The following is a 24,843-nucleotide window of genomic DNA, read 5'->3' as shown; positions in this document are numbered from 1 at the left end:
AAGGTTACATAAGTGCGTGTCAGCGCCATTGCAATTGCTTGCAGTACAAAAAAATAATTGTGGTCCCCAGCGAAAAAAGTACAGCAAAGAAGTAAGCAAAGAGTGTTATAGTATACATCCGCATGTATTCTATTCGGTTTCGTCATTCTTGGCACGGTAATTGCCAGGCAAGGCACCTATAACACCCACTAAATATGCCAATAACCAATCGGTGCTCACTCGGACCCACGGTCGCGTCCCTGCTCCGTCGATTGATTTTGTTTCGTGCGGCGTGCACGTGATGATGCCGTCTAACGCGGGCCAATATCAGTATACCCACTGCAGCTAACCCAAACAGGCTTTGTTCTCACACTTGTTTTTCACATCACTATTCATATACAAAGCGTTTAAATCATTGTCTAAATTTTATTTCAAAATTTTTATTTCCACTTTTCAAGGTAAGCGCACATTTACGGACCGTTATGCAAAGCTGTAAAATTGGCGGTGACCGGACAATAAATTGTAGCAATAGCACTTGTAGTGCAAACTCTTCTCACATCACAGTATCGTAGTGATAAGCATTAGTGTAGCATTAGATACGGCTTGATTGCCGATTGCCAGCCCCTAGCCATGTTGTGTGCTCTTGCCCGCGGTCCGCACCTAAAGGTGGCAGCCGTCTACTACAATCTCTCCGACTTGCTATGCACAAGTCGCGGCTGTGCCGTCCTGGCTGTACGCCTGCAGTCCGGCAGTGCTGGCAGGAGAAGCAGCAGCAGCAGCCACTATCATCATCATCATCAACTACAACCCCGCCGAGAACTGCTGTGAGTGAGAGAGATAAGGCTGTTAACTAACTTGAGTGTCCCATTCAAGGCATGTGCGGTGCTGACTCGTTCAATCAAAATCCATATGCATACATTAAATACATACGGCGGGCACGATTAGATATGCCGCCTCCTCCTTGTCCAAGTACTGTCGTACTTAGCGATAACAACCAGTGGCTGTGGACAATTTCATTCACACAACAATTGCAGCTTTGCAGCGCAGCGCCTTGTTATAAATGATTTCATTCCTGATTTGATTACACCCTTCCTTCCCTTCCACCGTTCCACCAGTTCTCGCCCGTCTCGGTGTCGTGTCCAAAGTTCCGAGTTAGCAGTAAGAACGTTTCACTCAGAGCCAGTCGCGATGTTCTACTCGATGTACGCGTACCTCTCCAACCTGCCGCGTCTTCATGTGCTCGGCCTGGCCATTATTGCCTATGTAGTCTATTACCTAATCCAGGTGGTCAAGGTGAGTGCGATGTCGTCATGTACCGCGGCTGACTAATGCGGTGTAATTACAGCGACCGATAATCGCTTGTTCGGACGGGCCGTTCAAGCAGTACTTGATTCGGAAGGTGCCCACCCTGGAGAACAAGTACTGGCCCACTTTCTGGTGCGTTGAGAGCCGTGCCCAGACCGTTCTTGCGAGCCTGCTGCGCTCCAAGAGTCTGCCGCGCGTCAATTACCGCCGCGAGATTCTCAGCCTGACGGATGGCGGAGAGGTGGCCCTAGACTGGATGGAGGAGGATTGCAACGTGAATGCCCCCTGCATTCTCATACTGCCCGGACTGACCGGCGAGTCGCAGGCTGAGTACATCAAGTGTCTGGTCTTCGCCGCCAAACAGTCTGGGATGCGTGTGGTGGTCTTTAACAATCGCGGCCTCGGCGGCATTGAGCTAAAGACGCCGCGGCTCTACTGTGCCGCTAATTGTGAGGATCTCTGCGAGGTGGTCCAGCACGTGAGGAGAGTTTTGCCGGCTCAGTGCAAACTGGGGGCCACAGGCATCTCCATGGGAGGGCTGATATTGGGCAACTATTTGGCGCGCAAGAGCGACGAGGCCCGCAGCTTTCTGTCGGCGGCCAAGATCATATCTGTGCCGTGGGATGTCCACAAGGGAAGCGCTAGCATTGAAAAGCCAGTAATCAACAGCTTGCTCGGTCGTCATCTCGCTGGCAGTCTGTGCCGCACCTTGCGCAACCATTTGGACATTTACAGGGAAATCTATCAGGACTCGGACATTGACATACAGCGCATTCTGCGCTGCAAGACCATCAAGGAGTTCGATGAGCTGTTCACCGCCAAGCAGTTCGGGTATGCCCATGTCAACGACTACTACTCAGATGCGACGCTCCACAACAAGCTGGATCAAATATCAGTGCCGCTCCTCTGCCTGAGCGCTGCCGATGATCCGTTCCAACCGTTGGACGCCATCCCCGTCAAGGCCGCCAATCAGTGTACCCATGTGGCAATTGTTATCACGGCGCGCGGAGGCCACATCGGTTTCCTAGAGGGCTGGTGGCCGTCCACCAGGGATCAATACATGGGTCGACTGTTCACGGAGTACTTTACCAAGGCCCTCTTTGACGAGGATGGCGAGTTTCAGCACACCTCCAAAAAAATGTACGAACGGTTTCAGTCCAAACAGGCCCTGGCCCTGCCTGCGTCCGCCCTGCTGTTGGAGAAGAAGGTGGAAGTGGTGGAGCATCTGGACCACAAGGTCAAGCTGATGTAGAAGCCGCCGATGACTATGAGGTGAGATGACGATGCTGGCAATACTCTTGCTCAACTATTGCCTGACTAGAGGCGTTTCGTTTCCTTACGAACAACGAAACCATACTCAAATAAGCAAAATTACCTGCGCATAAATTCCGTTTGCGATTCCGAAGACTTTCCGAACACATGTGATAGATGAATAGTTTTTCCAAAACAATTGATCAAAATCAGAAAACAAAGTGTAAGTCTGGGAATAGAGAACAGAACAGAACAGGGACACGACAATTCGACAGTTGCGGATATATAGATGCATAGATGCCCAAATTATAAATAGTATTCGTGACATTAGGTACATATCAGATTGGAATAGAGAACAAAAAGCTTTAAATTACTTTACAATTCTTAGAGATAAATTCAAAACCTATGTATGACACAATGCAATAAACTTATATTTCTACAAATTCCGTATATTTACCTAATAAAAAATACAACGCTTAATAAAGAGAACAAATAAAATACACATCCCATGCGCTATAGTAGATTTGACAGGAGAGATAGATGGATTACCATTACCCCTCATTAAAACCAGATTCTTAGATCATAAGGGGACTAAAGTTGGTCATCGTCTAAATGGGCTTGTAGAGCAGCGTCGTGACGTACTTCTTGCGATAGCGATGCGTGGCACTCAGCACCATTACCCCCTCCTTGATGGATAGCGCATACAAGTGATTCAACATCACATGGTTCGGTTCAGGCAACAATGTGGGCTCGCACTGTAACAGAGATCCAATTAAGATGAGATTTTTATCGGTTATGCGGCTAGCAAGTACTCACCGAGAGAGGAGTGTCCTTGTTGAGTATGACCTGCAGCAGGTGTGGCGGCAGCACTGGGGGGCCGGACACCTTCTCCCAGGGCTTGGCCTGCGGCACCTCCTGCGAGTACTCCTTCTCCGCATAGTTGGTCACGTTCTCGCTGTCTTTGGCCAGAGCTTGGAATACCTCGAAATCGGATGGCCGCACAGACACCAAATTGTTCTTCTCTCCCTCATCGTTATCCACGCTTTTCTGTAATGCAAAACCCATGAGCAATGGAAATTGATTATAGTTATATCCTGTTAAACATTCCATTACAGTGGTGTCTATAAATATTCTAACACCTTTATTACAAATGTTTCTTCTTTGTTTGTTTTAGTTTGAATGTTTACAGAACGCAACACTCTCTCATATAGTAAAAATAAAAGCTAAAACTAGGGAGGAAAAAGGCCAAATGCGCATATCTACACGCCTCCCCCTCCCAACCCCATCGACACCCAATAGTGATTACTGGGGGCTTTTGCTCTGCTCTGCTCTTGTTTACTGCGATTACACAACAGCGGAGCGAAATCAGTAACTGCGTCATTCGAGTGTCCAACCACGAATCGCGTCCGAATTTACATATAGAATGGAATATCGATTTTCCCTAATTGACTCACCAGCTTTGGATCGTGCTTCCATTCGCCGTCCACACAGAATTTGTACTGGTGGTCGCCCTCGGGCAGATCGATGATGGTCACAAAATTGCCATGGCTGCGGACCATTGTGATGGGTCGCCAATTGGAGAAGGTGCCCGAGATGGTCACGTTCTTGCCGCCGCCATCCCAGCGAAGGACTGTGGGCAGGGCGGTTTTCTTTGGCTCGTCGTCGTCGTCATCGCCAGCCAGTGGGGGCAGCAGTGATCCAGCGGCCTGCTGTTCCTCTTCGGTGTTATCCATGATTAACTTCTCTCCGCTGCCGCTGCTGCGTAGAACAGCTGTTGCTTCGCTGCTATCAGCTGTGCGCTTAGCTGCCGCTCCCGCGCCCGTATAATACGGGTCGTCGTCGTCTTGCGATGAGCCTTCGTTCAAGACTGCTGTATGTTTTTTGTCGAACGAGAAAGCTTGGCCTCCCGCTCCAGTTCCAGCCAAAGCTGCACTCCCGCCATGTGCCCCAGCACCCCCCCCAACAACCCCACCACCACCAGCTGCGCTTGAAACCGAGTCACGAAAATGTGCGGGAGAACTTGGCGTTGAGAGGTCGGTGGATTTGTGGCGCTCTCGCATGTGGACGGTGGAGCTGCCCGCGTTACCCATATTATATTGCAGTTAATGCCGTTTTCGCAGTCTCTCTAGAAGGTTACGGCTCGGCTCGGCTCGCCCTCTTGCTGTTTTGGCACTTTGTTTTCCTTGACTTGTCCCGTCTCGTTTCTCGCTTATTCGCGTTTTCGTTTCCGCGTTTTTTTTTTCTTCCCATACACTATTTGCGGCTCGGAGTTTTGATTTGACTTGTTGCAAAAGCAATATTTGGCAATTATTATGCAGAAAACTGCATTATTTAATCGGCTGTCTCGCACAAAAAGCTAATTATAAACAATTTACATATATACAGGCGTATATTCGCAGTTAGTGCGATGTTAAATTGATTTATCGATATATTTTTTGTTGATAACTTTCATGCTTGCAAATACAATACATACATTAATTATTATTTTTGTGGGATATAACTTTTAGGGAAGATCGAGGTTATTTTTCTTTTGTTTCACGTCGTTCAATTATATATTATATACCTTTGATTCTACTTATCGATAGGTCGGGAACAAAATATCGGTATTTTTGTGCGATTTTGCGGAACCAATTTGGCGGTAACTTATCTTTATTTTAAAAAATAACATTACATTCGATTTTGTTTTGTATTTTGTTTCGCAACTCTGGTTGAATTTTTTAATTGATGTTGCTCGTATACATACATGCCGTATGTATTAATCAAGTCTATTTGTACTAATGATTATATGTATTTCATGCTTGAGCACACAAATCGTTGTCATTAGGCTTTGCTTCTCATACCCTCTCTTCAATCGGGCAGATTCGTTCATACCACAAAGGGAATCTTTTGTCGACTTTCCCTAGGTCCGATGGAGTGCAAGAGCATCTTAACTTCGGCTTGGTCAATTTTTTAATTTTCGCAAAGCATCTTTCCTGAAATGCATCGCACCACGGGTTTTTAATTGTCAATGAACAATGGCCACGTCTAAATCGTCTTTACTGATCTCCCTGATCGTTTTTGGATTTGCAGTTTCTGGCGTAAGGACAGCGACGTACCAAACCAAGGATCTATACTTTCTGTTTGCAAACCATTTGCTAACTAGATACCTCTTGTAGGTTAGCTGCAAAGTCGAGTTCACCAACCTGAAATGCACGACCCTGGATCGCGAATTTTTGGAGTTTGACAAGTGCTTTTTAAAGTCGATCAACCGGACCTACAAATACCTCTCCGTGAGCACAAAGATCCACATGCTTCCGTTAAAGAGTGTTTCAGTTCGTAGATTCCTTCACCTAGTCTTCGATCGTTCCCATCACACAGTGCCATTCCAGATCCAGACTCAAGTGCTCCAGAGACTGAACGGCTACAAACCGTTCCTCTTTAATTTCACCACCGATGGCTGCAAGGCTTTGAGTGGGAAAATGAATCCGACGACTCGATTTTTCTTCGGGCTGATTGCCCCCTACTCAAACCTGAACCATTCCTGTCCCTACGATGTGAGTTTCTGTCATACCTACCTACACTCGATTGATGGTTTCTCCTATATTTTCCACAGCACGACCTATTTGTGGAGAAGCTTCCGATTAGCTTTATGGACGAGCAACTCACCAAAGTTCTGCCGTTCCCGGAGGGTGATTACTGCTTAAAAAGCATATACTCGTATCGTCGAAAACCACGAGCTGAGATCTCGACCTACGCAAGCATCTCCTAAAATTTAAACGCCAGCGCTGCCAGACATTGGTTAAGACTTAAGAAAGCACAGCTTTTAGGCCAAGCTTTTGAGCCGTAAGCTCGTCTTTGCTTCGATTTCGATTGCGAGCACAAGCAGGGGCAGCTTTCTGTTTTTATCGGGCCTCAGGTGCAGACGTGTGGTGCGCTTAAGTTTTCTTCTGTTACTTTTATTTTTCTGTCTGTTTTTCTTTTTGTCGGTGTCGGTTCGGTTCGGTCGCTGCCGAAGCGTGGATTATTCCGATTTGCGGTTATTGTGCAAGTGTAAGGCAAGTCACGTACCTGCCGTTGCAGTAAATAAACCAACAAAAATATACAAAATCAATGTAACAAATAATTTTTACTATCGATCCGCGATCGTTGATTGATTAACACATCACTCACACACACACAACCGCACTACTCTGCTCTGTGTGGGCGTACAAGCCGTGTGCATCATCATCTGCACAAAAATAAACGTTAATAATAATAAAAAGTGCCGCGCAACTTTGATCGTGTGTCGGAGTCCACCTCCACCTCCACCTCCAGTGCCACCCCACCCATCCGCTCCGGCCGCGCGTGCGTGTTGTAACTTTTGATTAGCTTTTGAGTCGGAACGGATCTGAGGCGTCTTTCACTCCAGTGCACCTCTTTGGAACATTGCGCTGCTTGCGTTTTTCGTAACTTATCGCCGCCCACATCTCGCCGTTGCTTTTTGTTGTGGTTCTTACGGAGGTGAGTGAGTGTGCCTCGGCGTTCGCCTCGCAGGAATGAATGCCTGTTCTCCCGGGGAATACAAGAGGAAACTAATTGTGCATACGACTATAGGATACCCTCAGGGACATACGGGGCTCTTCCACAAAATCCTACTGGGCGGTGGAAAAGATCAAATATATATTCAATCTATTTAAATACAATATACCCCCTTGGCCCCTACTAGTACAGGGTACAACGAGTAGAATGCCTCACGAGTTTTCGAAATGCTCACTGGAATTGGCAATGACGATGCGCATTCATTTCGGAATTGCAAATTCCCTGCACATGCCACAAGCGGAAGATGCCACAGACCATGGGCAAAAAAAGTGAAATTTACGACACAACTTTTGTAATTATTGGCCCAGACAACATTTTTATTGCATATTAGCATGGGGGATGGGATGGGATGGGATGGGATGGGTTTGTTCTGCGAATATCGATGTGGGCTGATGCCAGCGGATGCCAGCAGAGATGAGATCATTTCTAAAACCGGTGCCGACCGAAGTCCCAAAGAATGGCCAAAAAGGCAAAGATCTTGTATGCGCTTTGTAAAGCCATTAATCACAGAGCGAAGAAGAGAGCTGTCGAACCCCAGTCCAGTGTTCGTTCTGGCTCTGAGTCACCTGTATCGGTATCCCAAGAACCTCTTGGCTTTCATTAGTCGGCGTCTTTGCCTCTGACTCTCCATCGCTGGTCCGGCAGCGGAATCTAATTAATTCTCCTTTGTTTCCATGAGGCCCAGTAACTGTTTGTCTCAAAACAAACTGCTGGCCGGCTAATGGCCGATACGCATTTGAAGCACAGCAGTGGAGGTCTTTCAATCGATTGGGCCCGAACCGCAGCGTCATCTTGAGACTGTTCGCAGGTGGAAAGCCAAGCCACGATCAGAAGAGACAGAAGAAGTGACCTTGAGGGTAATAACTCACCCGCGACACCCGCAACACCCGCAACATTCGCCACTTGGTTGTTAGTCATGCCCGGAATGCAGCCGAGCAGCATTGCCAGCTGCAAAAGCAAAGGCCAAAACCGGATGGCATCAACCAACATAACATCTAATGTCTAATGCCTAACAATACACATACACAGCCACATCCATGTACCCTGGCTGCCCACACCAGACCACACCGCACCACACCACACGCACGCAGGTTCTCCTCTCTCCATAGCCCCCATATCATATTTAGGGGCATTATAAAGGTATTAACCGTCGCTCGTATAAAGCTTTATTAACAAATTCCAGCCGTCGATAAACAAAAAATACCAATAAGCCGCGTACAGCCCCAAAAAAATAACAACAAAAGAGCCAAGAAACACAAAAACAAAAACAGAAGAGAACAGAACAGAACAGAAAAAAAGTGAGAATGCGCGAAGGCAAACGAAACCAGAATCAGAATCGTTGTCGGGGCAGGTTTCTCTAATGGTCTGTGGGGGGAGGGAGGGTCGGGCAGGCACACATCACATTTGGCTAAAACAAACTGGTTGAGAGTGCTCACACACACACACACACACACACACACACACGCGAGGGGGCAGGCAGCCTCGAAATCGGTCGAAGTCAAAGTGAGGAGAAGCAACGATTGTAAGGAAAGGTGCGGGGTGCGGGGTGCGGGGTGCCACCTTGAGGCGCATCTTGACTCCTCTCAGAAGCCATTTGGGATTGTCAGAGTCGAACAGAAATCAATTTGTAATCCCATTCCCAATCCAAATCTCGACTCTCGACTCTCGTATGCGCAATATTTCTGTAGAGTGATTAACATATCGCATTCCATCGTCAGCCAAACCGTTTATACCGCCTGAATATTTTATTATTCTGTTTATGCGTACGAGTGCGAGTACGAGTGCCAGTGCGAGTGCCAGTGCGAGTGCGAGTCCGAGATGCTGTTTCTGCCTCCAAGTTCGTTGCCTAAGTCTTTCGTTTTGGTTTCGGCTTTGAGCTTTGGAGATTGGCATTTGGACGGCGTACATTTCATGGCCATGCCTCGTAGATTTGTAAGCAGTCCGTGTAAACGGCCATAAGCCAGCGTCCAATTACGCAAAGAGCCAAAACAAATGCAATCAATGCGCGAAGCATTCGAGGCCCATCTCTGGTCCGCTCTGACCTTAGCTGGCCCGACAACGAGTGACACAGATCGATTGCTAGTCCACACATACCCTGTAATACTAATAGAAAGAGAGCCAAAAGCCAAAAGCCAAAAGTTAGATGAAAGTTGAGCTATCCCCCCACCAGCCATGAACAAATGAATGAACTGAAGAAATGGAATTTGCCGTTAACGGCCTTTGAGCCACAACTCTGTACAGATTATGTATGCATACCTCCTATACTCGCACAGCCACAAGCGAGTATTTATGTAAAGACTGGACAGGTTTTTGCAACTCATTAATAAATTAACAGGTGGATGCGACTGCGACTGCGATTGCGATTGTGATTGTGATTGTAATGTGTGTCTGATGCCACAGCCCCGAAGATGAGTTGCACGATGAAACTCCGTCAAAGGGAAGGGCATGATTTAATGTTTATGAATATAATTTACACGCCGAGATCAAGTGGAGCTGTTTACCGATGCCCCCCGCCCCACACTCCTTTGGTATGACAAACAAATAAATGTGTACTGTTCCCACCTCGAGCTTCTATTACCGAAAGCCCACTCAGCCGAGACGGCCATCATTTAATCTCGTGGCTGTTGTTGTTGCTGTTGCTGTTGCCGCCTGACAGACGGATTGAAATATGATCTTATGGGCAAGAGTTTACGGCGGGTACAACGAACAAATTGTGTGCCTGGAGGGGCACATCTAGAGATCAAGTTTAATGGCCATAAAGCGACAAGTAAAATAAACATTTTAGTTGCTTGTCAGCGGCGGCGGTGGCGGCAGGGTGAGCCCACGGCCTAACCCCAGCCCTAACCCTGATCCCCGACAAACCCGTGTAGCTCGTTCTGCCGGATTCTTGTGAAAGTTCGGGGCAGCAGGCACACCGAACGAAAGCGAAAGACGGCAGGCAGATAAGACGATGGTTTCACTGCCCCGACTCGTCTGGTAATCAACGGAAAAAAGAGACATCGCCGGATCCCCGTTTATATCGTTTTCATAATTGATAGAAAACCATCGAAAGTGACAAGTTTCTGTTCACCCATCCGCGGCATTCCCTGGCATTCCATGGCATTCCACGGCACTCCACGGCACTCGAGTCGAAATCGCAGCTGAAATAGACAAACAAACGAAAAATCAATGAAAAACCTCTGCGACAAGGCAACTTTCACTGCCCGCAGGCCAAAGAAGTTGTCGACTCAATAAATTAAATTGATTAACGAGCATTAGCACTTGCGGCCACCCGATCTGATCTGCCACCGTTTGCAGCAACTGTCGATCCATGGCCAGAGCTCTGGGCCATAATTATAATGAGCCAACATAATGCTTGTCCATCATTGACGGCCAACTGGGGATCGGCTCTGGAGTCGTGCGGTGCGTGACATTAAAGTTGGGAAACCTTCCGCAAACAGCAGCAGCAGCACTCGCACCTCCACCTCCACCTCGTCCATCCTCGTGGCTTTCGCACCTCCGCAGTTTGGCAGCCAGAGCCGCACAAGGCCTCACGAGAAAGTTTCTGTGCCCCGGGGTCAAAAGGGGGCTACCAAAGGCAAATATTTCGCGTAGCTTACTATTTTATTGGGCAATAAAGATCCTCAGCTTCCAGCCCCCATCTTTTACCCAACAATTTTATACCCATCTCGGGGGCTGTTATTCTCTAATTTTGGCCAACTGCAAATGGAAATCTCGTTCGAGTTTGAGTGTTGGAGTGTTGGGGGCTGCCACTGGGAGCGGCCACAGGCATTACACTTGACGCCCGAGTCGGAGTGGCCGGAGAGCCCCGATAGCATCGATTTATCGCCATACCACTAATAGTTGATTATATTTTTGTTTTGGGGCCAGTAACCGGTTTCCGGTACACATAGAAACAGCCAAAGATACAGATACAGATACAGATACAGGAATACTCTTGTTGTGGCTGTGTTTGTATTTTGAAAATTGTATCCACGATACATGAATGAGCTTTTCGAGTATTTCGTAACCAGTTGGACTGCATTTTTGCCACTCTTCCACTCGTCCCTCGCCTCTGGAGTGTCTCGGAGGGGGGGGGGGAGCATGGGACGGAGTAGCGTGGCCAAATGCTTATGTCCGCAGCTATGCCGCACCATAATCGATATCCCATTGCGGCGAAACCAAGTCAAGTGTTCTCCCATCGAGTGGAATCGAGTGGAGTCTAAGAGTTTCAGTTTAATTGCGTGTGAATTGCATTTGAATTGCTGTTTCCTTGGGGTCTGGTCTGGTCTGGTCTGGTCTGCTAATTACATTTCAGTTCTAATTAATGGAAAATGCAAAGGAATTGGACTCTCAATTGGGCTCGAGTAATTGCTGGGCACTTTAGCCCAGGCCCCCAGTCTCAGCTACAGCTTCCCTCTCTTCGTTGGCGGGAATTTGGCCAACTCACGATGGCAACACGCAGACCCATTCAGAGAAGTACTAGTACAGCTGTGCGCTCGACTCGATGTTTTGTTGTGCCCCCAAATGCTGCCGACTGGCATTAAAATTCCCCATTTGGCCAAGTGGCTCGTTCTAGCCGCCCCTTCCAGCTCCAGATACGCGTTTCTACCTTACTTTAGCTCATTTGCTCGACCGTCCGCAGTGTTTTGCTTTTGGTTTTGTTTATTGTGTTAATTAACATTTTTTTACATGCTTTTCGATTTGGTTTGGTTTGGTTTCGCTTTGGCCGCCTCAATGTCAAGCCATGTGGCTGTCGCCGCTGTCATTGCTGTCCGCTCCCAATGCCAGACGATGGCCAAGCAGGCCAGTAATCAAAACCAGACGAGGCGGCTGTCGAGCTTTTGCTCGGAAGTTGTCGCCTACCGTTACGGCTTACCGCTTATAAAAATATCCACAACACATGTGTAGCATCTGGTTTTCTGCGGAACAGATATGTTTTTCTGCGGACAATGACTGGGAGGCTAAGTAGTGCCCTGGCTGGTGCCTCAAATCTTAATTGTGCTTCTAGTTCTCTCCTCCGCCCAAGAGATGTCACTCGGAAAAGTGGAGCAGCAGCGGAGTGGTCAACAGAGTTGGTCCGCTCCCATTCCCGCCGAGTGGAAGACATTTTTGCCAATCAGCGGACGGAACGGACAGTGGAACGAGACCAACTAACACCAATTGTCGCTGATTTATCTTTGGGGGCCACCACAGAACACACATTTCATGCAGCATGCAATTTACCTGTCCGAAACTGTGGCACCACCACACAGAAACAAAAAAAGAAACAACAATTGTCTGGGTGCCGTGCCGTGCCGTGCCGTGCCGTGCCACATTTGTACGCCCATTTCTGCGCCATTTAGCGGAGAGCTGGGAGGCATGGAGCAGCAGGTAGCTGGCATTAGGTTTTGGCCTGCTTATTTATGACATTTCATTAGCCAGATATTTCTGGGGATTTTTCTAACGAGCGTTGGAGTGTTGGAGTGTTGGAGTGTCGCCGGAGTCTGTCTCAAGTTGAAGTTTGGCCCGACAGCTGTCGTTGGGATCTTTGATTAGTTTCGCCTTCGATTTCTCTGCTCTGCAAAGGCGTTGGACGGCGGACGGCGGCGTTCCCATCGAGCATTGATCTGCGAGCTGAGCACTTCACACGCAGCTTAGCCCCCCCCCCCCGGAGTTGGGGGGCCATCGATGGGCGGGCCTGCAAAAGAGAAACGTGTATCTTTCGACACTTTCTGCAGCGAAACGAAGCTCTTAATGGACTAGGGCCTGGGAAATTTCCTTGTCATTGTTCGGGGCGCTGCAACAAATCATTTTCACAGATCTGCCCCACTCCATCGCCGTCTCCAAATTGTGCAATTCTCTGGCTAAACTAATAAGTATTTCCATCACTTTCAGGAGCTGGAATGTGCGGCCCCACCATCGCTGTGGACCCGAAGATGTGCTGATCATACGATTACATAACATACCGCCGAAATCCCCGTGCAAAATTCCACAAAAGAGAGAAAGAGAAGAAATTCAATAGACACGCGGTGCTAATGCGAAAAGAAACTCCCCGACAAACGCCAGAAATTGTAAAGAAATCAATTATACCGACGCAAAATGTCTATAAATAGGGGGAAAGATCCCCAGCCGCAGGGCCGCTCGCTGGAGGTGCTGCTGCTGCTGGTGCTGGCCGCCGCCTGGTGTTGCCTCGAGACGGCCGAGGCACACGTGGCGCTCACCTACCCGCCTGCACGGCAGTACGACCTGGACTTTCTGGACAACTCGCGGACGAAGGCGCCCTGTGGCATGCCCAAAGGTGAGTCTCTGGCCTGGATTCCAGCAGTTTGCTGCCACTTCGGGGAATCTCTTTCGCCGCAGCTGCAGCCATGCGATGAGTAACATTTCCCATTTCCCAATACCATTCGCTAGTGCTCGTGCCCCCCATTCCAATCCATTCCATTCCACTCCACTCCACTCCATTCCATTCCATCGATAACTGATTGCCGTGATCGTAATAGGTGTATGGCTCATTATGGCCTGTTATTGCTTTGCTTCGGCTGTGCTTTGCTTTGTTGTAGTAGCCATTGGTCAAGCACGTACGGTACAGTGCGTTGCAAAACTGTTTTGCGGGAAAGCCTTCTGCCAGCCCTCAACAATCGGCTTTCCCACACTCTCTCCCTGATACACTTTTTGGCCTGCAGATCGCTGGAAGAAGTCTTGGCCTCTGGAATTCTATCAGAGAGAGAGAGAGAGGGACGTATACTTTTGCAACGCACTGTTTGGTTTAGTTGAATTCATAATTGAGAGGCAGAGAGACGTGCACTTTTGCTTATGCTTTTGCTTGCATAACACTTTTGTACTCCACACCCCACACCCCACACCCCTTCCCCCTGCATATGCCCCCGTGCCCCTGTCTATGCTTTTGTTGTTGTTTGTGGTGGCATCTTGCTCAATGCTGCTTGTTGTTGCTGTTGCGGCTGAAAAGTGTTACCAATTAATTTGCATATCGCGAGCAACAGCAGTGCGAGAAAGAGACGGAAGCAACTTTGGGGGCCATTCACTTGTGTGCGTGTGTGTGTGCGTGTGTGACCCAATTTCTGGGGATTGGAATCCACGCAGACAGCCAGACAGATTATGAGTGGTATTATGATTATGATTATGATTTTTTGTTAAATGCACTTTCAAAAATCGAATAAAAAACACAACCATAGCCGTGCCTGCGCAGGGCCCTACGATTTTGACATTTGATTTGCGATGAGCACGATTAGCCAGTGCAGTGGGGAAGGCGGAAACGGGGGGAGGGGGATGGGGGGTGCGGGCCATATATCTATACTGTTTGCATATCAATTATAGACCCTCGGCAGCCGACAATTGCCTTGAGAGATGGCTGGCTCTGGTAATTGGCAAGTGGCGAATGGGCCAACAGCAGCAGCAGCGGTAACACGTGTGCCGCATCAAAATGCCAAATCAATTTCCATCGATATGTCTATAAAGCAGGTACATATCTGTACATACGTACGGTACGACTACGAGTACGGGTACTTATAAGTTATAACCCGTCGAACGGCATTTTTGTGCGAGACTCTTTGCCATATTTTGAATGCGAGGAGAAACTTCCCCTACCTTTTCGCTATCCACCTTCGGGGATGCCTAAACATGCGCCACGAATCGAGCTCCCAGCCATCCCAGAGCAGAACAGCCTTCCCTTAATCGAACCACAGGAAAGGGTATCTGGTGTGGGGGAGCCAGTCTTTCGGTTTTCAATTTTCGATTTCGTTGGCAGCTGAAACTGAATTTTATTTTCTTTGGCTTGGCCGTTAATTACGGCTACTCGTACGCGCACACACTCGTCGTGTTGCGTATACGCAACGTGGGCCGCCAGTTGGGCCTGTCTGGTGGTCGCTGGTCGGTCCACGGCACGTTTATCCCATTTCGGGGCATGACAACTTTTGCCTTCGCCTGCGGCGCAACAAACGCGAATGGAATTGGCCAAGCAGGTTGCCGCTTGGCTGCTGCATGCGTCTGCGGCTGCATCTCCGTCTGCCTTGATGACGATGATGCATGTGTGCGCGCCGAGAAAAGGCAAAGTGGAATGCAACATGCTGTAGCAAGTGGGGAAACTTTCACTTGTGCATTACGGCACACACAGAAGCCGCCGGGAACCAAACCACCAGAGCCACAGTCCGGCCACCATCCTTGGCGATTACGGCATGCCGAAAATGTTAACAACTGTATCTGTATCTGTATCTGTGGCTGTATCTGACAGTGACAGCTAAATGTATCTGCATCGCTCATTACAGTTGTTTGCTGGAGCTGTTGTTGAGATGCTTCTGCCCTTTCTATCGCTGCTTGACCTCTGTGCCGCCTCTTGCATCTTGTTTGCATTGCCCACCGCCGCCCCCTCTCTGCCCTCCCTTTACCCCTTACCCATTACCCATCTGCCATCTCAATTTGTTCGTGTTTGACACTCTTTTCAACTGCTTTTGTCTCTGGCTTTTGCTTTGTTTTTGTGGCCCCCAGAGACTTGACTTTACGTTGACTGCCTGCCTCTGCCTCGAATGGAGGTCAAGTTGTGGTCGCCTCTTGTGTCACACTCGGCGGATCGGTTGGGCAATCGTCGGCTGTCGATAATTAGAAGAGCCATCCGTCCAACAGTCCAACAGTCCATCAGTTCAATGCAAATGTCAGTTCCCCCTTAGAATACCATAATTTGTACCTCGTTCAGAGGCAAATCCTGTCGGCCTGCGACAGTCGTTCAGAATATCAATGAGAGTGCCGAAGTGACATTTAAGCGGCAGACGCGGACACGGACCTGTCGACGTATCCGCAATATCGTAATGGAGAGCCCATAAATATGTGCAGCTCCAGCACCGCGGATATCTGCATCTATTGACTGGGAGACGTAGTATCTGCCAGCCATAAATACGAGCACTCGTACAAACTGCAAAGTGCCTGCCACAGTGGCGTGGCAGGGGCCGGGGCAGGGGCAGGCGTCACGAGCAATTAACCAAAGCGAAACTCCTTGACCACAGAAGTGGAGGCAGTGGCAGCAGCAGCAACCAATGCAAATCCGGAGTATCAAGAGCTGGCCAAGTGCTAACCACTTGCCGTCGAACGGTGGCAAGTTGCAAGTGGCAAGCGGCAAGCGGCAGGCGGCAGGCAGGGTTGCCAAAGCCAAATGAATTTTATGGCATGTTATGGCATGCTTCTTTCTGCTTCCTCCTCGGCTTCTTCGGCTGCTGCTATGCCGCAAAAATTTATTGCTCTCCACGGCGCATGCGCAACGCTTCGTTAGCCGCCTGCTGGAGTTTATTTGTCAACCTTTTGCCAGTGCACACTGTACACAGTGCCTCCCCCTCCTCCTCCTCCTTCGCCAGCCGCATTGCGGAAGTCTTTGTTGCGGCTGCACGGCTGCTACGTGAGAGGCGTGCACCGTATTTGGCTGTTCGGCTGCTTCTGTTGTGTGGCACATGCAATTAGAATGCATGCAAGCGAACATTCTTCGCCTCTGAGGCTCGTCTCTTCACAGGGCAGAAGGGGAGTATCATGATGTAATACGTCGCCACCCATAACCAAAAGCAAAGGGGGAGAACCAACAAGAACCTCGCGTGTTGGGAGAGAACACAACAAATGATGGGTTCTCTCAGAGATCCCCCTCCGTCCCGATGGCATTCCACTTGCGGGCCAAATTAGTTGAGTTTTCAATCAATTATAAACCGATTTCACGCGAATCTCCGCCAGAGAAGACGCCCATGCCCCTGCCACTGCCTGGCAGGGGACAGACTTTCGAAATGGCCAGACGATGTCGGCGAGTTCAAGCTCAACCAGCGCACAGATCCACAGATACTCTAAACACACACACACACACATAGATACGAGGAGACAGACATTCATGCAACACAGCCTCCATGCCGTGGCGCAAAGGTGAACAACTTTCGCGACCTGCTCATGGGAAATATGACAAGCGTACGAGCAGACGCGAGAAACACGAGGAAAAAAACCGTATAAAATATTGACCAGACCTGTGGACTGCCTCTCGAACGGATCGGATCGGAACGGACCCATGAGAAACACCCAAAAAACAGAAAACAGAAAAACACCTGCTAATTCGGGTGCATGGCTAATGGGGAAGCGGTTGGTGGAGGGGAGGGGGATAGACGCTCGGGGCAGAGCAACGCGACGGGTACCGCCCCATATTTTGGCATAATTTGTCCGATCCGATTTGATTCGTTTCTTTTTTTTACCGATTTATTAATGGGAACACCGCTTGATTTATCTCCCGATAGCCGCGAATATATATATTTGTGCCTTGTCTCCCTCCCCACCCCTGCCCTCCCATGTGCTTAACCCATTTCCGATCTGGTTTGACGGCTTTTTTTTCCATATCAAAACAAAAGAAAACCGAAACCCAGTGGAATCTGGGCTAGCGGAATGGGAAGCGAAGCTGTGTGGTCCACGGACTGGGGGGCTGGGGGCTGGGGGCAGATCGCAGGTGCAGTCGAATGTTAAGAATGCAATGATCCGAACTCGAATTTGATTCGAACTGCATTTGCATTTTCCCCAGGGTTTCCACATGAATGGAGATCTGGGCATCTGTGCATCTGTGGATCTAGGCTTTGGCTCGTTCTCGTTGTTGCGCAACAGAAATCAAGAGTTTTGCTGCCAAAGAACATCCACTGACCCACAAAAGATACATCACCGCACAACTGCGGCTGTGGATACATCTTATCCATCGGCAAGCAGCTGGGGAGTCGACTGCAGAGCACCCAGCAGGCAGCCAGGGCACTCTGCACTGCATGTACCCCTCCTCGAGGGTAGCCAAACGGCTCCGTCGACTTGGGGCTGTCATCGTCTGGCCATATTGGGCCGCCAAGCTGGCAGCTGCACGACCATCGAGCGCCAATTGAATGATTCAAGTGGTCACTCGTGTTTGTACGTTAGGTACGTGTTCGTGCTGGTGCTGGTGATGGTGTTCCCAACCATTTAGGACGACTCTGGCCATAGCTGCATGTCCGACTGTGTCTCTGTCTCTGACTTTGGCTAACTGGCTGTGCGATCTCCGGCCGTGCCAGCAGTAATCATAATTTTCAGCTTCCTTATTTGTCGACAATTGCAATTGCCGCATGTCGGGAAAGTGACACTCCTCCTTTCGCTTTCGCGGAGAGGAGATCTAGGCACCTCCAAGCCTGCACAGGGTCTGGGTTTGAGTATCGCCTGATGCTGCACGTTTGATGGCTTCAATTAGCGACTCGTTCAACGATGTGCGAGGAGACCACTAGGCATGGGCATTGATACCTTTCTGGTCCGGCGTGTCTGCCTCTTCAGGTTGTAGCCTTTTCACAGCTGGTCAGCGATTACCGCATGGCTCTTATGCAACAATATGGCAGAAATTTGTCTGGACAGATACGCGTACGGGTCTTGGGCAGGGCCTGAGCCCCTCAGTGGGGGAATCGTTGGGTACATGACTGAATAGACTGCACTCGATGCCTGGCAATGCAGAACCAGTTAAGCGGCAAACCTTTAATTATGCGACGATGCCATCCCCCGAGGGGAGTTGCTTGGGACATCGTTGGGCAATCATTGTAATCATTGCAATCAGTGTAATCATGGCTCTGATCGTGCTCTGATTTCCTTCTTGCAGGCACCATCCGCACCTCGCTGCTGTCCGGCTCCGTCTTCAATGTCACCTGGCACCTGGCCTATCCGCACAAGGTAAGTTTTTGGGGCCACTGCTAATGGGAGCAGAAAATGCCTTATCTGGGGCTAATTAGCCGAGAAGCACGACGACTCGATTGCCTCACATGCACACGAGAGTTGTGAGAGTCAAGAGGTCCGGGCGGGGAAGGGGGGTTCCCATCATTGTGGATTCACCTGTGACTGAGGCACGAGAGATCGGCTCACAAGTTCTCAGTCATTGTTTGGCCTGATCACGGCTTCGTCTGATCATCTGAACGGGGTCTAATCTGTAGAGCAATCTTTTCAGGGGGGCTTTCGGCTGCAGCTGCTCGATGCCCTCGATCGGCCCGTTCTCGACCTGACTCCGCACGTCAACAACTCGGAGTTTGTGCGCACGGACGTCACGTAAGTGGAGGATCAATTCTGCGCTCCTGCGGCTGTCTGACAGGGATTCCTTTTTCTTGCAGCGCCCAGTCGTATCCCGTGAACATACCCAAGGAGTTCGAGTGCTTCAACTGCACTCTGCGGCTGCTGCGACAGGCCGACGAGTGGTCCAACAGCTACCGTTTCTGGTCGTGTGCCGACGTCGACATCAAGCAGCGGAAGGACTTCAAGGAGACGTGCTCCGGGCACGGCAAGTACTTCCCCTCGCGTTGCAAGTGCGAGAAGAACTTTTACGGAGCCCAATGCCAGTATCGGGATGAGTGCGCCGCCGACTCCGACTGCGGCGTCCAGGGAAAGTGCATCGACCTCGGCGGCACCTCGCTGCCCCGCCGTCAGTGCTACTGCAACTTCGGCTGGTTCGGGCTGGGGTGCAACAAGCGATCGCCCTACAAGAGCACCGACCTCGACCTCTCCTCCTACACCAAGAAGGAGCTCTCGGCCGACTACCATGTCTACTGGCGCCTCCTGGAGGATCAGAAGGAGATCGAGGTGGTTCTTAAGGTGAACGGCAGCTCCTGGGTGGGTCTTGGATGGCGCCCGCGTGGCCTTACCCCGGAGTGCAAGAACTTCCCGCTCATACGGGACATCGGGGACTTGACCACGACTCTGGAACCGAAGAGCGAACCGGAACCTAAGAGCGAACCAGAGCCCAAGAGCGAACCGGAACCTAAGAGCGAACCAGAGCCCAAGAGTGAACCAGAGCCGAAGAGTGAACCTGAGCCTAAAAGTGAGCCAGAGCCTAAGAGTGAGCCTGAACCGAAGAGCGAGCCTGAGCCGAAGAGCGAACCTGAGCCGAAGAGTGAGCCTGAGCCGAAGAGCGAGCCTGAGCCGAAGAGCGAACCAGAACCGAAGAGCGAGCCTGAGCCGAAGAGTGAACCTGAGCCGAAGAGTGAGCCTGAGCCGAAGAGTGAGCCCGAGCCGAAGAGCGAACCAGAACCTAAAAGCGAACCTGAACCTAAGGGTGAGCCAGAACCTAAGAGTGAACCTAAGAGCGAACCTGAGCCGAAGAGCATCCCTGAGCCGAAGAGCGTCCCTGAGCCGCAGAGCGAACCTGAGCCGAAGAGTGAGCCAGAGCCGAAGAGTGAGCCAGAACCTAAGAGTGAGCCAGAGCCGAAGAGTGAACCAGAGCCGAAGAGTGAACCGGAGCCGAAGAGTGAACCGGAGCCGAAGAGTGAACCAGAGCCTACCAGCGAACCGGAACCCAAGAGCGCACCGGAACCCACTAGTGAACCAGAGCCTACAAGCGAACCGGAAGCGGAACCGAAGAGTGAGCCTGCGGCCCAGAGTTCAAAGACCAAACGAGTTGCCGGAGACTATGACCAGGTGGACGGAGTCACTTCTGTCGCCACAAGCGTCTCCTACCGTGTCAGCAGCAATGCACAGCGCAGCCGCCGTGAGGCGACAGGTAAGCATTGATACAGATAGAGCCCAAGAGTTCAGTCTAGAGATACCATCCTTATTTGTAGAATCGCCCAAGTACCGCTTGAACCCGTACACGCCGATTCACGACTTCAATCCCATGGACTGCACGGACATTGTGATTGGAGCGGCACGTGGCATGGCCAGTCGGGTGGGAGACTACTACACGCGGGACCGATCGACGCCGCGCAGCGATGAGTTCTACGGCGGAAAGTCGAACCTGGCCCTGGGCACTGGCTTCGAAGAGAACGGCGTGACCACGATCATATTCCGAAAGAAACTGGTGGCCACGGAGCCCACGGACCACACCCTGGACGATGCGCTGACCCACGTGATCTGGGCCAAGGGCCAGGAGCCGGGAAGCTATGTGCACGTACCAGCCTCTGGGCTGGAGACCCAGTCCTCCAGCGTGAAGGACTTCTACCAGCCGGACGAGCTGAAGTACCACGGCCACAAGATGCAGCGCGGATTCACGCAGATCAACTTCTTTGGTGAGCAATCCCCTGAACCCACCCTTTGAAGCCGTCTCATGCCCCATTTCCTTGCAGAGAAAGAGAAAGCAGACGCTAGTGCGGACAGGAATGACCTGACCACGAATGTGCTGGACAACGATTGCTACGGCCACTGGAAGTATCCGTCCAACTGCTCGCCCCAGGAGCACACCTGCGAGTACTACGCCGCCTGGTCGACTGTCGGGCGCGGCGACGAGATGCGCTGGCACATTGAGACGTCGAACACGGAGACCTGGACGGGCATCGGCTTCAGCGAGGATCAGCGCATGTCGCAGACCGACGCCATCATCGGCTGGGTGGACAAGCGCAACGGTCGACCCTTCCTCATGGACACGTGGGTGCTGGGCTACGCCCCGCCCAAGCTGGACGATCGCCAGGACATCTACAACGCCTCGGGGCGTATCGACAAGGGCGTCACGATCCTGGAGTTCAACCGGAAGCGCGTCAGCAACGACGAGCAGGATCTGTCCTTCACAGACGACCACTGCCTCTATCTGTTCTTCCCCGTCCTAGGGGGCGCCTTCAACGTGGTCAACAAGAAGATCCGAAAGCACGAGCAGGTGCCGCCGGTCTCCTCGCGCCGCGTGTGCATCAAGTCCTGTGGCAAAGGTGAGTAGCCCTCGCGGAATCCCCCTTCAAAGATATTTCTACAATTATTGGCTCTTTGCAGAACTGGAGGCTGTGTTTGTTGGCACTAGTACGCCGGCACCCAGCCGCCTAGTCTACGCCGTCGGCGTGAAGCTGATGAACCTGGGCGAGTCCTATGAAGCACCCAAGGCGGGGACCGTGGAGTTCAACAACCTGGCTGCCACCATCTCGGACTCCTTTAACGGCATCTTGAGTCCCCTTCCCGGATACTACAAGACGGAGATTCTGGGCTTTGAAAAGTACGTACACCATCTCCCTCCCCCCCCAGCCCATCCTGTGAGGCAGGTTCTCTGATTGTCCAAACCGTTTTTCAGGGAGGGCAGCACGATGGTCGCCAAGGTGCAGGCTATGTTCGACAAGGCAGATGTGGAAAAGATGCATGAGCTGGACAACAACACGGTGGAGAAGAGTGGCGAAGGAGCCGCCCAGAAGAACGCCGATGTGATCCGCGCGGCGTTACAGGATCAGATAGCCACCGGCCGCGTGGGCTCTCTGACTGTGGACCCCCAGTATCTCGACTTTGAGGCGCTGGAATGTAAGCTCCGATCGAAACTCATCCCTCATCAGCTAGCCCTCGTTTAACACATTGCACTTCTCCCGTAGACAAGAGCACCACCGAAACAAACGCCAAGGAGACACTGCTCTCCTTCTTCGACCTTTCCGAGACGCGTTTGTACATAGTCCTCGGTCTGATTGCGGCCCTGGTGCTCATCGCTTTGATCCAGGCCTTCTGCACTATTTGGAAGACGTCACGCAAGAGCAAGAACACCAAGGTAAGGTGGTAGCCCCGACAGGAGGTAACCCCCATCGAGTTGGCATTGGGCGTGGCGTGGAGTCGAGTCCTCACAGAGCTAATAATGTTTATATCCATTGTACCGTGTCGTTCCAAGCTGGTTTACGTTATACCCGAGGAGTGGCGCATGTACCAACAGCGACAGCATCAGCGCTACTACCAGCCCTCTAGCGATCTATAAGACTCGATACCGCCAAGCAAGAACCACACATTCAGATCAGAAATCCATACATGTCACTGTCACACCCACTGCCCGATCATCCTTCGAACCCAGACATCAGCTACAAAGCTCAGCTACTCAGCTGCCTTAAGTGCCTTTAAGGATCACAGAATCCCATCCTACACTTAGAGTCCACGCGGAAGCCTCCTTCGATCGTGTACCATTTGCCAGCTGTTTGCGTTTATCAAAATCTTACGAGTATCTAGAACTGAATTGGTAATTGACATTGCAATTTCTCCTACGAGTATCTGTTTCTATTTCTGTTGTTGTTGCATTAACACGTCACCCGCTAACACAATCCAATCCCCAACTGCCTTCTGTCTTCTCTGTACATCGCCTGTAGACATCTATCTGTCTCTTTAACCTACAATATTTATGTGTTTCCAGGGTTTCTAAGTATTTTCTAATTTTCCACACACACATCGCTAATCGTCTAATATCTGTGCGTGATCTTGACCAGTCGGTTCTCTTGACCAGTCGGCATTTGATATATGCTGCATACTCCAAAGTTCTCCATAACTTCGATTGGAACCTTTTGTAGAACTCTTTGCTGTCCATCACCCTAATCCTTCCGACTGCTATTAACACGACTGTTCCTTTGTTACACGAATGAGATTGCGGGGTAAACGTAAACGCTGGCGGCACAAGGCACATCTCCTGGGACCAGATTAGAGTTCCTTCAATCGGGGACATATTGCTTGCCATACCAAATGCTGACTGGTTGGGCGCCGAGAGTTCGAAATGAGCCATAATCATGCTGATACCAATTTGTGATTGCAGGAGAAACTCATCCAGAACTCGCCCTGGAAGGAGTTCGCCTCGAACACAAACTACGCCTTCGACCCCTACGGCGAGACGGAGGAGAAGCACATGACCAGCGCCAGCACAGCGGGCAAGGAGAAGGCGCGCCACCGCAACCAGTCCACCAGCAGCAGCCAGCAGACCACGCTGCCCATGTCCCACTCGCCCACCAGCAAGTCCCAGATGTACTACGAGAGCACCAATGGCCAGGGCAAGGGTAGCCATGGAAATGGCAATGGCAATGGGAACGGGAACGGCAGCCGCTCGTCGAATGGTCGCCAGATGGCCACGCAAGAGAGCAGCACTGGAGGCGCACCTGCGGCCTATTCTCGCAGCTCCTACGCCGAGCGGGCCTACTCCCTGCCCCGACAGGCGCACCACTACCAACAGAACGCGACCAGTATGCAGCCGTCGGGCTATTACACCCACGATCGTCGCGCCGCCCGCCAGGGCAGCCGGGACAGAGAGCGGGAAGAGGAGCGACGTCCCCGCCAGGAGCGTGACCGGGACTCGGGCTACGATCGTTCGCGCGATGATCCCCGCCAGAACGGTGGCTCCGACACACCCGACTTCTACTTCATGCCCTCCCAACGCAAGTACTCCGGAGAAGTGGTTCGCGTCTATGTGGACTACAACAAGGATCCGAAGAACTAATCCTGCCGTAGAGGTGCCCCACTCGTAACGATTTATTTTAAAGCTCGTTTTAGGTTCTTCACTTCTGTCTGTCCCCTCCCCTCAATGGTCTGGTCTGGTCTGGTCTGTCTCTGTTCCGTACGGACGCCATGCCCATGCCCTTCTTTAACCACTCTCCCTCTAGTGCTCTATATCGTTTCGATTTTGCCATAAAGCAGTTCCACTGCAAGCGCTTGGGGGGACGGGACCGGCCGATACAGATGGCGATACGCTCCCCAGGATGGCGTTTCCAGGTGCGCAAGCTTTACAATTAACGCACAACGCATGATCCACAATTTAGTGAATTGTAAATATTTTGCATAGATATTAATGGTCTAAACAAACACCACACCACAACGCACAAATTATTCAAGCAAATCCAGCATTGTAATTAGGTACTCTGACGTGCATTCAGAATGTTTCCGCATTGTCTTCTCTTAAATGTGCAAAGAAAAATAGTCACTGTATTTAATCAAATTAAATATATGCATTAAGTACATTTAAATAAAGTTAAGTACAAAAAATACGCCAAGATCTGTTGTTGAAAACATGAATGTAACCTTCGATGGCTAGGACCTTCCCAATCAGAAGCAGATATGGGGGCGAAAATATACTGGATCGTT

The 24,843-nt window shown here is 50.6% G+C and overlaps 4 protein-coding genes across 6 annotated transcripts; 3 read left to right on the top strand and 1 right to left on the bottom strand.

The window, feature by feature from the left end:
• The first annotated feature begins 20 nt into the window (after window positions 1-20).
• LOC6592853 (phospholipase ABHD3) lies at window positions 21-2,978 on the top strand. Of its 2 annotated transcripts, XM_002018244.2 has the most exons (4): window positions 21-91; window positions 438-803; window positions 1,095-1,272; window positions 1,325-2,978. In XM_002018244.2, the coding sequence occupies exons 2-4, from the start codon at window positions 610-612 to the stop codon at window positions 2,534-2,536; spliced, it is 1,584 nt and encodes a 527-aa protein (XP_002018280.1). In that variant the 5' UTR covers window positions 21-91; window positions 438-609; the 3' UTR covers window positions 2,537-2,978. The 2 variants fall into 2 exon arrangements, with proteins under 2 accessions (XP_002018280.1, XP_026841420.1); XM_026985619.1 differs by lacking the exon at window positions 438-803 and having other exon boundaries at window positions 34-91.
• LOC6592854 (5'-AMP-activated protein kinase subunit beta-1) lies at window positions 2,964-4,822 on the bottom strand. Its single transcript, XM_002018245.2, has 3 exons — window positions 3,990-4,822; window positions 3,352-3,582; window positions 2,964-3,290 (listed from the first exon to the last, which is right to left on the bottom strand). The coding sequence occupies exons 1-3, from the start codon at window positions 4,623-4,625 to the stop codon at window positions 3,144-3,146; spliced, it is 1,014 nt and encodes a 337-aa protein (XP_002018281.1). The 5' UTR covers window positions 4,626-4,822; the 3' UTR covers window positions 2,964-3,143.
• Window positions 4,641-6,336, top strand: LOC6592855. The gene is made up of 6 exons (XM_026984996.1): window positions 4,641-4,645; window positions 5,121-5,173; window positions 5,605-5,612; window positions 5,691-5,846; window positions 5,904-6,068; window positions 6,128-6,336. Exons 1-6 carry the CDS (start codon window positions 4,641-4,643, stop codon window positions 6,281-6,283), a joined length of 543 nt encoding a protein of 180 aa, XP_026840797.1. The 3' UTR covers window positions 6,284-6,336.
• Window positions 6,337-6,461: 125 nt separating this feature from the next.
• LOC6592856 lies at window positions 6,462-24,746 on the top strand. 2 transcript variants are annotated; one of them, XR_003408550.1, is made up of 12 exons: window positions 6,462-7,014; window positions 12,949-13,351; window positions 18,677-18,747; window positions 19,019-19,116; window positions 19,179-20,560; window positions 20,622-21,065; window positions 21,123-21,695; window positions 21,757-21,973; window positions 22,049-22,269; window positions 22,338-22,507; window positions 22,625-22,963; window positions 23,528-23,591. XR_003408550.1 is itself a non-coding variant. In XM_026987013.1 (11 exons), exons 2-11 carry the CDS (start codon window positions 13,153-13,155, stop codon window positions 24,200-24,202), a joined length of 4,050 nt encoding a protein of 1,349 aa, XP_026842814.1. In that variant the 5' UTR covers window positions 6,464-7,014; window positions 12,949-13,152; the 3' UTR covers window positions 24,203-24,746. The 2 variants fall into 2 exon arrangements, 1 of the variants encoding a protein (XP_026842814.1); XM_026987013.1 differs by lacking the exon at window positions 22,625-22,963 and having other exon boundaries at window positions 6,464-7,014; window positions 23,528-24,746.
• Window positions 24,747-24,843: the final 97 nt, after the last annotated feature.

Source organism: Drosophila persimilis, unplaced genomic scaffold (genome assembly GCF_003286085.1).
Source record: "Drosophila persimilis strain 14011-0111.01,24,50 unplaced genomic scaffold, DperRS2 tig00000002-arrow-pilon, whole genome shotgun sequence".
Classification (NCBI taxonomy): domain Eukaryota; kingdom Metazoa; phylum Arthropoda; class Insecta; order Diptera; family Drosophilidae; genus Drosophila; species Drosophila persimilis.
This window is presented reverse-complemented; position numbering and strand designations above follow the sequence as displayed.

Coding starts and splice junctions, on each gene's coding strand:
- LOC6592856 (XM_026987013.1), top strand. CDS start 13,153: ATGTCTATAAATAGGGGGAAAGATCCCCAGCCGCAGGGCCGCTCGCTG. Junction 13,352..18,676: donor GCCCTGTGGCATGCCCAAAG/GTGAGTCTCTGG, acceptor TCCTTCTTGCAG/GCACCATCCGCACCTCGCTG. Junction 21,066..21,122: donor CACGCAGATCAACTTCTTTG/GTGAGCAATCCC, acceptor ATTTCCTTGCAG/AGAAAGAGAAAGCAGACGCT.
- LOC6592854 (XM_002018245.2), bottom strand. CDS start 4,625: ATGGGTAACGCGGGCAGCTCCACCGTCCACATGCGAGAGCGCCACAAA. Junction 3,583..3,989: donor GGAAGCACGATCCAAAGCTG/GTGAGTCAATTA, acceptor TTTGCATTACAG/AAAAGCGTGGATAACGATGA. Junction 3,291..3,351: donor ACAAGGACACTCCTCTCTCG/GTGAGTACTTGC, acceptor TCTCTGTTACAG/TGCGAGCCCACATTGTTGCC.
- LOC6592853 (XM_002018244.2), top strand. CDS start 610: ATGTTGTGTGCTCTTGCCCGCGGTCCGCACCTAAAGGTGGCAGCCGTC. Junction 804..1,094: donor CAACCCCGCCGAGAACTGCT/GTGAGTGAGAGA, acceptor CCGTTCCACCAG/TTCTCGCCCGTCTCGGTGTC. Junction 1,273..1,324: donor ACCTAATCCAGGTGGTCAAG/GTGAGTGCGATG, acceptor GTGTAATTACAG/CGACCGATAATCGCTTGTTC.
- LOC6592855 (XM_026984996.1), top strand. Junction 5,847..5,903: donor TTCCGTTAAAGAGTGTTTCA/GTTCGTAGATTC, acceptor GTGCCATTCCAG/ATCCAGACTCAAGTGCTCCA. Junction 6,069..6,127: donor ACCATTCCTGTCCCTACGAT/GTGAGTTTCTGT, acceptor TATTTTCCACAG/CACGACCTATTTGTGGAGAA.